Source organism: Phyllopteryx taeniolatus, chromosome 10 (genome assembly GCF_024500385.1).
Source record: "Phyllopteryx taeniolatus isolate TA_2022b chromosome 10, UOR_Ptae_1.2, whole genome shotgun sequence".
NCBI lineage: Eukaryota > Metazoa > Chordata > Actinopteri > Syngnathiformes > Syngnathidae > Phyllopteryx > Phyllopteryx taeniolatus.
The window spans coordinates 4,563,586-4,576,149 of NC_084511.1; the positions used below are offsets into that span (position 1 = coordinate 4,563,586).

Below are 12,564 nucleotides of genomic sequence, written 5' to 3' on the forward strand. Positions count from 1 at the left end.
CGTTTAAAAAGAGGTGAATATTGATTCCATTGTTGTCTTGATCAGTCACACTTGAAAAGCAGGTTTCTCAAATTGTTGGTGAGACCCTTCAGACTGGCTGGGGGGTAACTGTTAATTAGTTTAGCATCCTGGTGAGAAACCAGGTTCCCTGTGTCTCTACTTTGTTGATGAGATTCTTCAGACGAACTGGTAATTAATTTAGCGTCCGGGTGAGAAATCAGGTTTCCTGTGTCTCTACTTTGTTGATGAGATTCTTCAGACTGGCTGATAATTAATTTAACGTCCGAGTGAGAAACCAGGTTCCTTGTGTCTAGCTGATAAGTGGACTAGGCTTTTCTTAGATGTCTTGTGTACGCAGACTGGCTCAGCTGAGCAGCAGAGGCAGGTATGCCAACAGTCAGAGATTGGGGGTCACTGTGTGCCATCTGGTTAGGTAGCAATACTGTCTGTTACAATACTATACCTGCAGAAAGTATCTCGATACCGGTAGTGGAATGATACAACAGAAACATCAATAAATGCAGTGGAATGAAAACTGACAAAACAACTTCAACATTTTTCTATTTATTTGTATTCATTCAAATTCATTAGGATAAACTTGAAAAATTATATAATACTGGAATTAGCCCATTCTTAACATTAGTCATTTTTTAAAATAATTAGATCGATGCCTGCATTATCATCTATATTATATGACGAATATGTGTGTTTGTACGTATAAAAAATTATACATCTATAAAAAGCACATCTATGATATAGACAGTCATGGAAAAAAAATATTATATTAATATTATATTATATTATATTAAAAAAATATTGTTATTATCAAGAACACCATGGAAAAGGCCAAGATCTAGATATCAGCTCTTATATTAAACTCGAATCAGTTTTTTTCATTGTCATCATTATACTGTATTTGTCCAAACAAAGGTACCTTTAGTTCCACCTGGCATTATAAATGAAAAAGATACTGAAGAAACAAGGGGTCGAATACTTTTCCCATGACTATATTAATTATTTATAAATGTAGTTTACTCATACTTAATGCTGTGTATTTCAAGCGTTCAATTCAAGCTTTTAGTGTGCAGTATTCTTGTATTTGACTGCATTTGATTTTTTTTCCATTGCACCCATTGCATTGTGCACCCATTCAATGCAGTCAGGGGTTTCATTACATAGGGAGCCACGACACTTGAAAAGTGGAACTTTTGGCTTCAATTGGATAATAAGTGGTGTTTTGTTGCATTTGGGTGTATTTTTATTATTTTCGAACTGCCCGATTTCCTGACTGGTCTCCGGCGATGAGTGTAGCCTGTATCTGGGTTGGAGCACTCCAAGCTGGGCTTCTAAGCGGTGCACAATCGCGCTAAGTTGTCTCATGCTATCGACATATCGACAGGATAAACACACAAACAGCCCCGGGCCCATATCACATACTTGGTCGTGTTCTGAGGGACTGTGTAGCTGAACTCACAGATGTCTTCATGTCTTTAACACCTCCTTGAGTCAGGGTCTTGTCCCCATGTGCTTCAAAGCCACCACCATCATCCCGGTCCCAAAAAAGTCATCTTCCTCCTGCCTCAATGACTACCATTGCGCTCACTCCAATTCTGATGAAGTGCTTCGAGCGCATAGTCATGCACCACATCAAGTCCTCCATCTCCCCCTCCTTGGACCCCTTTCAGTTTGCATATCAGTCCAACCGGTCAACTGTTGACGCCATCTCCACCGCCCTCCACTCTGCCCTCACACTCCTGGACTCTAAGGACTCATATGTCACACTGCTGTTCATAGATTTTAGCTCAGCATTCAATACCATCATCACTCAACTACTGATCTACAAATTGGACCAGCTGGGGCTCAACACTTCGATGTGCACCTGGCTGCTGGACTTTCTGACAGGGAGACACCAGGCAATATGGGTCGGCAGTAACACATCCAGCACCAACACTCTGAACACGGAGGCCCCTCAAGATTATGTGTTGAGTCTCCTCCTCTTCACCCTGCTGACTGACACCGACATACAGCTCCAACGTCTTAATCAAGCTTCCAGACGACACAACTGTGGTGGGACTCATCAGCAACGAGGACGAGGCAGACTATAGGAGTGAGGTGAGCCGACTGGCCAGGTGGTGCACGGACAACAATCTCTCCCTAAATGTGGAAAAAAACAAGGAGATTCTTGCGGACTTCAGGAGAGCGTACGCCCAGCATGCTCCTCTGAACATCAATGGTGCTGCAGTGGAGAGAGTGCGCAGCACCAAGTTCCTGGGAGTGCACATCACAGAGACCCTCTCCTCTCTACTTCTTGCGCAAGCTGAGAAGAGCAAGAACCCAGACCCCCATAATGTGCTTGTTCTACAGAGGGACCATAGAGAGTGTTAGAATAAATGTACATAAGTTATCTCACGTTTACTCTAATCCTATTGCAAAGCATTTATTCAGCAGTATAATGCGGATTGTATCATGTAAGTTGAAGTTGTCTGTGAAAAAGAACTGTGCCCTTATCAAAAGATAGCGGCTGGAACATTTTGGATTCCAGCGGGTGTGGTAGATTCCAGAAAGACCATGGCCACGGCAGGCTCCCTAGAGTGAGCCTAAAGTTCCTTTTCCAGGACTGGATCTCAACCTGCCAGCTGGGATCTGACGGTTGACGGCATTCCGACGGAGGGAAGACAACAGTGGTGAGTTAAACTTCCTTAAAGGGGGAAGTGAATGACTGGAGGTCATTGCGCGTTAATAACTGGAGGTCATTGCGCGTTAGGAAATAAAAAACCTGTGAATACTAGTAAATGGCAGGTAAATGAGAGACGGCGGAGTCCGATAAATTCCGTAGAAGAAGGATGGCGGAGTCCTGTGTACACTTAAATTCCGTGAAAATCGCAGTTATAAAGCGCTTGTGTGATTGAGAAGTCAATGAATGGAGATAAAAATATCACTAGGTATTTATCTCATATAAAACAGTGGGATTGTAAACAGCAGACTGTCATGTGTGTGTGTTCCGGGTTTTGTCTTCCCCCCTGTTTCACACACACCTGCTCATGTGAGCATCTTCATCACCTGTGCCTCGTTCACCCTAATTACCCCTTGTATATAACCTCGTGTCTCATTTCCTCTCGTTGCCAGTTCGTTGTACCTTGTCGTCGCGTTCCTGCATTCCTTGTTTCCACGTCATAGATTCACAGTAAGACCTGACCCTGTTCCGATTATCGACCTTGTCTCTTTGCCTCATGTTTTTGGATACTGTTGCCTCTTTTGGATTGCCTGCCTGTGTACCGACCTATGCCCGTCTATTAAACCTCTCTTTTTGGAAACTGTCAATTTGTTTTGGAGTCGTGCATTTTTGGGTCCTATCCGCTGTTCCGTTCATGACAGAACGAACTGGCCAGAACATGGACCCAGCAGACTCAGACCCGGTGCGCAAAGCCCTTCAAGCGCAGGGTCAACGCCTTGCGAAGCAGGATGAGCAGATTGCCGCCCTCCACCTTCATCTAGAGGGACTGTCAAGTTATCAGGACAATATGATGAGACAGGTGGCCTCGCAGTTTGAACTTCTTATGAAATTTTTTCAAGAGAAGGAACCAGTTGGCACCACACCCAGTACCGCCACGGTACTTCCATGTGAAGTAGTCACCATGCAGCCACCTGCCACCTCCGCTGCTGTCTGCCCACAGCTCTCTCGACCGGAGAGGTTCTCTGGAGAATCTGGGAACATTAAGCCGTTCATCACGCAGTGCGAACTCCACTTTGAACTGCAGGGAGACGCCTTCCCCACCGAGCGGGCAAAGATCGCATTCGTCATTTCCCACCTGACTGGTCGTGCGGAGGCGTGGGCTACTGCTGAATGGCGCCGCAATTCCGCCGCGTGTCATTCATGGGCTTTTTTCGTCAAGACTATGGAGCAAATTTTTCAATTTTCCACTCCTGATCGTGAGGCAGCTCGCTCCCTTGTCACCTTACAACAAGGCAAGCGCAGGGTGTCAGATTACGCGATTGAGTTTCGCATTCTAGCAGCTGAGACTCATTGGAATAATCGGGCGCTACTTGATGCCTTTTTTCAAGGACTATCCCCCGCCGTCAAGGATCATTTAGTCCCGCTAGACCTGCCACCCGACTTGGACACTCTCATCGCTCTCGCCCTCAAGATTGACAGAAGGCTTTTGGATCGCGAGCTGGAAGGAGATCGGCGGAAGGATGCTTCACCGCGCACTTGGAGGACGAGCCTCGGTGACAAGCCAAACCAAGGCAGATTCCCTGCTGCCAGTCTCAATCCACTGGCTAGCGTCACCACGGATGAGCCCATGCAACGGGGAAGGTTCCGTCTCTCCTCTGAGGAACGTCAACGCCGGCTGAGGGAAGGGCGGTGCTTCTACTGCGGTCAGTTGGGTCATTCCGTGAGAAACTGTCACGTCAAAGTTGCCGGTGCCGGTAGCCAGGGCACGGGAGAGGTGAGTCTGAATTTCATTAAGGAAGACCCTACACGGGTTCTTCCTAAAGTGACACTATGCTCTCCTGATTTATCTCAAGTGCCCACCTGTTATCAGGATATTAAAGATGTTTTTTCCAAGTCCAAGGCCAAATCCCTTCCACCCCACAGACCTTATGACTGTGCTATTGACTTGCTGCCTGGAACCACACCCCCACGAGGGAGGTTGTTCTCTCTTTCAGGGCCGGAACACAAGGCCATGAAGGAATACGTAGAAGAATCACTGGCAGCTGGGATCATTCGCCCATCTTCATCCCCTGCGGGAGCAGGATTTTTCTTCGTGGACAAGAAAGACAAGACCCTGCGACCCTGTATCGATTACCGGGGTCTCAATGAGATCACGGTAAAAAACAGGTACCCTCTTCCTCTCATCTCCACCGCCTTTGAGTTCCTGGAGGGAGCCAAGATTTTCACAAAACTGGACTTAAGAAATGCATATCATCTAGTCAGGATAAGGGAGGGGGATGAATGGAAAACAGCATTTAACACACCAACGGGACATTATGAATATTTGGTAATGCCTTTTGGGCTTACTAACGCTCCAGCTGTTTTCCAGAACCTTGTCAATGATGTCCTGCGCGACATGTTGAATGTTTATGTTTTTGTTTATTTAGATGATATTCTGATATTCTCCCCGGATGAGGAGACTCACATTATTCATGTCCACTCTGTTTTGCAGCAGTTACTGCAGAATCAACTCTATGTCAAGGCTGAGAAATGTGAGTTCCACCAGGCGTCCGTTTCTTTTCTGGGTTTCGTCCTGGCTCAAGGGGAAGTCAAGATGGACCCTTGCAAAGTCGATGCCGTTATTAATTGGCCTACTCCCACGTCACGCAAAGATGTACAAAGGTTCTTGGGGTTCGCAAACTTCTACAGGAAATTCATCAGGAATTTCAGTTCTATAGCCTCTCCTTTGCATGATCTTACCTCGCCACACAAACCTTTTGTATGGAACCCGCTTTGTCATGCAGCTTTTCAAAGACTTAAGTCGAGCTTTACCTCCGCTCCCATCCTTACTTTGCCAGATCTCAAACAGCAGTTTGTGGTAGAAGTCGATGCGTCTGATGCCGGAATAGGAGCAGTGCTCTCCCAGAAGTCTCTCAAGGATGAGAAGTTACATCCTTGTGCGTTTCTTTCCAAAAAATTGACCCCAGCTGAAAAAAATTATGACATTGGCGACCGTGAACTGTTGGCAGTCAAGGTGGCTTTGATGGAGTGGAGGCACTGGCTAGAGGGGGCACATACTCCGTTTTTAGTATGGACAGATCACAAGAACCTTGAATATATTAAAACTGCCAAAAGATTAAATGCGAGGCAGGCTAGATGGGCTCTTTTCTTCTCTAGATTTAATTTTACGTTATCATACCGACCGGGTTCTAAAAATGGTAAGCCAGATGCTTTGTCACGCATTTTCTCCGAGGAGAGTTCTTTGTCCGACCCTAAGACTATTTTGCCTAAGTCATGCTTCATTTCCGCTTTTGTTTGGGACATTGAGACTGCGGTTGAAGGGGCTCTGAAAGACACTCCTAGCCCTGAAGATTGCCCCGAGAACAGGCTTTATGTGGTTCCGACCTTAAGGGGAAAAGTCATCCACTGGGCTCACACGAACCGAACGGTATGTCACCCAGGCATTGCCAAGACGCTATCGGTGGTCGAACAGCGCTTTTGGTGGCCTAATGTTAGGAGGGATGTTAGCGATTACGTCAATGCTTGCCAGGTATGTGCTGCTAACAAGGCCTCTCATCAACGTCCTTCTGGGGAGTTGCGACCCCTGCCAATACCACAACGTCCTTGGTCAGACATTTCCGTAGACTTTGTTACAGGATTACCGGCCTCTAAAGGCAATACCACCATTCTTACAGTTGTTGACAGGTTCTCTAAGATGGCGCACTTCATTGCACTTCCAAAACTCCCCTCAGCTAAAGACACTGCCGAGCTAATGATTAATCAGGTTTTTAAGTTCCATGGTTTCCCCAAGAATGTGGTGTCTGATAGGGGTCCCCAATTCATTTCGCAATTTTGGAAGGAGTTTTGTAAACTCATAGGTGCTACCGTCAGTCTGTCATCCGGGTTTCATCCGGAAACCAACGGCCAAACCGAGAGGCTGAACCAGGACCTGGAGACGGGGCTCCGATGTCTCGCTTCACAGGAGCCGCGATCCTGGTCTCAGAAACTGGTTTGGGTCGAATTCTCCCACAATTCCCTCCCCTCTGCATCCACTGGTCTATCGCCTTTTCACGTTGTGCATGGTTACCAACCATCTCTGTTTCCTGCCATAGCCCCAGAATCCACAGTTCCAGCAGCATTAACCTTGGTGAGACGCTGCAGGAGGACCTGGGAGCGAGCCCGCCAGATGCTGCTGCGCCAGGGACGGTCCTACAAAGCCGCTGCTGACCGTCGGAGGACACCGGCCCCGAACTACAAAGTGGGTCAGCGAGTTTGGCTTTCGACCAAACAAATTCCACTCCGGGTGGAGTCCAAGAAGCTCGCTCCCAGGTTCGTTGGGCCCTTCCCCATCACAAAAATAATCAACCCTGTCACCGTGAAGCTGAGGCTCCCAAGGTCTATGCGGGTCCACCCTACTTTTCACGTCAGCCTACTCAAGCCAGCCCGGGAGTCCCCTCTGGTCCCGCCTTCCAGGCCCCCTCCTCCCCCCCGGTTTGTGGATGGGGGCCCTGTCTTCTCTGTGAAGCGGCTGTTGTCATCTCGTCGGAGGGGCAGGGGGTTTCAATATCTGGTGGACTGGGAGGGCTATGGGCCTGAGGAGCGTTCCTGGGTACCGTCTGCGTTTATCGTGGATGATTCGCTCATTCGGGACTTCCACGTTGCGCATCCAGGGGCCCCAGGGCCGTCTGGGGCCGGCCGTTAGGGGGGGGGTACTGTCATGTGTGTGTGTTCCGGGTTTTGTCTTCCCCCCTGTTTCACACACACCTGCTCATGTGAGCATCTTCATCACCTGTGCCTCGTTCACCCTAATTACCCCTTGTATATAACCTCGTGTCTCATTTCCTCTCGTTGCCAGTTCGTTGTACCTTGTCGTCGCGTTCCTGCATTCCTTGTTTCCACGTCATAGATTCACAGTAAGACCTGACCCTGTTCCGATTATCGACCTTGTCTCTTTGCCTCATGTTTTTGGATACTGTTGCCTCTTTTGGATTGCCTGCCTGTGTACCGACCTATGCCCGTCTATTAAACCTCTCTTTTTGGAAACTGTCAATTTGTTTTGGAGTCGTGCATTTTTGGGTCCTATCCGCTGTTCCGTTCATGACACAGACTGGTGTGGATGCAAAGGCAATAATTCTCCACCTGAAAAGGTTGAAGTGAGAATTACCACAACAGAAAATTTGAGTTGCTGTCCTACTGATAAGAAACCAGTTTTAGAACACCCTAGGTGTTGATAAACTGGACCAAATTCTCTAAAATGGGGAAAGGAAGTAGTAAAATAAAACCCAGGGATACACTGTAGTGTAAAGATTGGAAGTTCATAAAAAAACAGGATCCTGATAAAATCCAATATTTAGACACATGGATAACTGAACATGGCATTAATGGTTAGTTAAATACAGAAAAAATTGCCGCGTTGCAGGAATTAATAAAAAAAAAGAACAAGAAAAAAAAACTTAAAAAATGAAGAAAAATGGTTTTGAGGAAACAGATTACTGGATGAGAGTAGCCTCAAATAGAGAAGAGGGAGACAGAGAACGGAAAGAGAATGAACACAAAATAAGAAAGGAAAAAGAATGTGAAAAGAAAGACAGTGAATGTGTAGAGATGGTAAAAGAACAATTCATATCCCATACAAAGGAAGAGAAAGTTGGAATAGTGGAAGAGAGAATTGGAATCAGTCAAAACTGAATGCAGAAGGTTGAGGAAATGAAAAATTTAAGGCGAACATATTACTTAAATGGTGCAGAAGTCCAACAAGTGTGGATGGCAGCCATGGGTCCAGATTGGCATAATATTAGAGGACCATGGAATCCAAGAGATGCAAATGGGATTTTGGCCCATGATAGTCGTGAATTGGGACACCGGGTGCAAGGATTAATTAACAGAGCAACCCAGCGTTTCAGACAGAGAGCAAATTACATTGAAATAGGAAAAGTAAAACAAAAGGATGATGAGCCTTTTGAGGAATACAGAGTAAGAATGACAACTGTATTCAAGACTCACAGTGGCCTGCAGGAAGATGGAGATGTAAATGGGCCATTTGAACAGCAGTTGAAGAATGCTCTCCATGCAGGTTCAAATGACGCAATTCGCAGCTGGGTTAACAAACATTACATTGGCCTGTTTCAAAAGAAACAGAAGTTTACAGACACACATGTTAGCAATAGAAGATAACACAAATTTAGACAAAGACACATCAAAAGATATGCAACAACAAAGTCCCAAACTGAACAAGAACTTTGAAAGAAAAACGGCGCAACATTACAAGATGATCTATGTATAACCAAACAACAAACCTATCCTACCAAAAAATCTAAACAAATGGGCTGCTATATTGAGTCATGGTGTAACACAGGTCTCAACAGGAGGGATGGTGGAGCAGATACATCAACATTATACAACTTATGGCTTTAATTCTTGTTCCAAAAAAGATCTGTAGGGCATGTTTGACATGTGAAAAGCACTTAGTAAGGATATTATTCCTAGATATGGTATTCCTGAAAAAATATACAGTGATAACGGTAACCAAATTGTGAAAAAGATAGGAGTGATGTTTCACATTGATCTAAAGAATCATTGTGCTTGCCACCCTCAAAGCGCTGGATTCGTGGAAAGGATGAATGGAACAATAAAAAACAGATTCTGGAGACGGCATCTGAAGCCAGCGGCAAATGGCCATCATTTTGCAGGACAATGAGGACGTAAGTGGGCGTTGGACCAATCAGATGATAGCGATTCCATACTTCCTTTTAGAAACATTGTATAAGTCGGGGGCAAGAACAGATAGCTTTGTTTAGTATGCGCTGTCTCTGCTGAGGCTAGGATAACCGTAGATGCTGACCCAGAGCTCTGTAAAATGTATAGACTCCTCTGTCAGGTATAAATTGGTTGACTTTTAACACGTCGTTATAATTGTAGCTCTTTCACAAAAACGAACACGCATGGAACCTCGAGAGTAATAGGTGATTATAAAATTCAGGTTCCTACAGGTATCAATAGTGGTAGAAATTGATTTCAATCCGCAGCCAAGAGGGGACATTTGGTGGTGGTGTGGAGATGCTAGACAATTTGATAAATTGCCAAAGAATGTAACAGGTCTTTGTGCCCTAGTGACTTTGTTGTTACCGGTATCGGCACATCCTATGTCTGTACAAGAATTAACAGCTAGTCTATCCACTGTCATGCCAGAACATTGGCAACGTCAGAAAAGAGCAGCAGACTGGCAGGGCCAAAATGATCCAACATACATTGACGCCGTTGGTGTTTCGAGTGAGTACAAATTAGTAGATCAAATAGCTGCAGGATTTGAGTCCACGATCTGTTGGTGGTGTACAACCAACAAAAACAATGCTGCACATTCATTCCCAACAACACAGCTACGGATGGCAGTCTCACCAAGGCCATAGAGGGACTCCGAACCCTTAATGGTAAAATGAAGGAACACTCTGGTGTTGACATCTCCATGTGGGACTCCTGGATGAATGCCTTTGGAAAATAGAAAGCGGTGGTGTCCTCAATTTTGGTATCAATCGCTGTTTTTGCAGCAATTTTGACCTTGTGTGGATGTTGTTGTATTCCTTGTCTGCGTTCTCTCATTAATAGATTGATAACAACAGCAATCTCATCCATGGAGAACCGAATGGCTCAAATGTATCCTTTACTTGGTCCTGACCCTAAAGATAATGACAGTGATGATGATAATGACGTGCATTATGACCTGCCTGATTTATTTCTAGAGCCAGGTGACTATGAATAAAGATTAACATTGCCTCTGAGTGTAAAGTATTTGTTTTCATAAAAATGATCCTACAGTCGAAAATCTAACTGAAGTGACTGATGTAAGGTGATGTGAGAATTTGAGTAAATATGTGATAAACAGGAGGGAAATGTTAGAATAAATGTACATAAGTTATCTCATGTTTACTCTAATCCTATTGCAGAGCATTTATTCAGCAGTATAATGTTGATTGTATCATGTAAGTTGAAGTTGTCTGTGAAAAAGAAATGTGCCCTTATCAAAAGATAGCGGCTGGAACATTTTGCGGTCGAAGGTTGAAACTATCAGGACCGAAGATGAACACATCTGCATTATCATCTGCGCAATGAGTCATATCTGTGATTGTTTCACATTGCTGCTGTGTGTTTCCTTATCTCAAGATAGCAGCAGCGTTCCTGTGTAATGAGGAACCACCCTAAGGAAATAAAAAGAACTCAGAGCGGTAGGAGGTTGTAACTGCGTACAACTCTGTCCATTCTCCTCACGAGTAAAAAGAACCAGTCTCTTGTCTTCCTTCCTTGTTTATTGTTTATTAAATGTTCTAGGTTGTCTGAAGCTGACAGAGAGCATCGTGACCAACTGCATGACTGTGTGGTACAGAGCCTACACCCCATCCTACCGCAAGAATATCCATCGCAGAGTGAGGGCAGCTGAGAAGATCATCGGAACCCCTCTTCCCTCCCTGCAGGATATTTACAGCACAGGCCTCACCCACAAAACCCTCCGCCAAGCGGGGGATGCCACCCATCCATCACACAGCCTCTTCAGTCTGCTGCCATCAGGGAGGAGACTGCGGAGTCTGCGGGCCAGGACTAGCCGACTCAAGACAGTTTTATTCATCAGGCTGTCAGGAATATGAACTCTATGCACGCTTTGCCCCCTCTACCTCTTCTGTCCTCTGCCCACCTGAACTCTGACGCCCCACATACATGCACATACACACACACTCACACACACACACATGCACATCAATACACACAGAGACACACACGCCAGACTCGGTGTCGCACCAGTCACTTTAGCAGCATCAGAATCAGAATCATCTTTATTTGCCAAATATGTCCAAAAAACACACAAGGAATGTGTCTCCGGTAGTTGGAGCCGCTCTAGTACGACAACAGACAGTCAATTTAGAGAACACTTCGGAGACAGAAAGACATTGACAAAAAACAAAAAAAACAGTCACTGAGCAGTAAAGGGTTGCTAGTTATCTGGTAATGCCGGTACATTTATTTATTTATTTTTTTGACAATTGTGCAAAAAGATGCAGAGTCCTCTACCACTTAGAGCAGTTCTAATGACTAATATTGCAATAGTCCGGTGCAGTGATCATTGTGCAAAGGGCGCCGAGACTTCAAGGAGTGTATGCGGTTTAAAGTGACGAGTAGTGCGATAATCTGGGACAATGTTGGTTGTGCAAATGTTACAGATACTCCTCAATCAGTGTGCAAATGGAGCAGATGCTACTCTGGCATGAGTGGCCAGTATATGCAAATAGTGCAGCATGGCGAGACAACTACAGTGAGTGCACGAGTAATACATAATTGGCCCCACAGAAATGTGACAACGAACTCAAGTCAAAAAATTGCCAGCATGTTGTAATGGAATTGTAGGTCAGGTGTTTAAGAAGTTGATCGCAAGAGGGAAGAAGCTGTTGGAATGTCTACTAGTTCTAGTTTGCATTGATCGGTAGCGCCTACCTGAGGGAAGGAGCTGGAAGAGCTGGGTGCGGAGGGTCCGAGAGGATTTTGCACGCCCTTGTCGTAGTTCTGGCAGCGTGCAAGTCCTCAATGGTGGGTAGGGCGGTACCGACAATCCTTTCAGCAGTTTTGATTGTCCGTTGCAGTCGGAGTTTGTCCTTTTCTGTAGCAGCATCAAACCAGACTGTGATGGAAGAACACAGGACTGATTCGATGACCGCTGTGTAGAACTGCCTCAGCAGCTCCGGTGGCAGGCCGTGCTTTCTCAGAAGCCGCAGGAAGTACATCCTCTGCTGGGCCTTTTTGAGGACGGAGTTGATGTTGGTCGCCCACTTCAGGTCCTGAGAGACTGTAATTCCCAGGACAACATGAGGGGCAGCTGTGGCGAAGGATGCCTCCTCAAGTCCACGATCATCTCTACAGTCTTGAGCGTG

General features: G+C 45.6%; 1 protein-coding gene across 1 annotated transcript; it reads left to right on the top strand.

The window, feature by feature from the left end:
- Nucleotides 1–4,191: 4,191 nt before the first annotated feature.
- On the top strand, nucleotides 4,192–7,703 carry LOC133484731 (uncharacterized). The gene is made up of 3 exons (XM_061787740.1): nucleotides 4,192–4,840; nucleotides 5,166–5,205; nucleotides 6,766–7,703. Exons 1-3 carry the CDS (start codon nucleotides 4,302–4,304, stop codon nucleotides 6,793–6,795), a joined length of 609 nt encoding a protein of 202 aa, XP_061643724.1. The 5' UTR covers nucleotides 4,192–4,301; the 3' UTR covers nucleotides 6,796–7,703.
- Nucleotides 7,704–12,564: the final 4,861 nt, after the last annotated feature.

What these genes read in the sequence shown, in the direction of transcription:
- LOC133484731 (XM_061787740.1), top strand. Translation starts at nt 4,302, where the DNA reads ATGCAACGGGGAAGGTTCCGTCTCTCCTCTGAGGAACGTCAACGCCGG. An exon ending in GAGATCACGGTAAAAAACAG is followed by an intron (nt 4,841 to 5,165) that starts GTACCCTCTTCC and finishes TCTGTTTTGCAG; the next exon opens with CAGTTACTGCAGAATCAACT. An exon ending in CTATGTCAAGGCTGAGAAAT is followed by an intron (nt 5,206 to 6,765) that starts GTGAGTTCCACC and finishes TTCCTGCCATAG; the next exon opens with CCCCAGAATCCACAGTTCCA.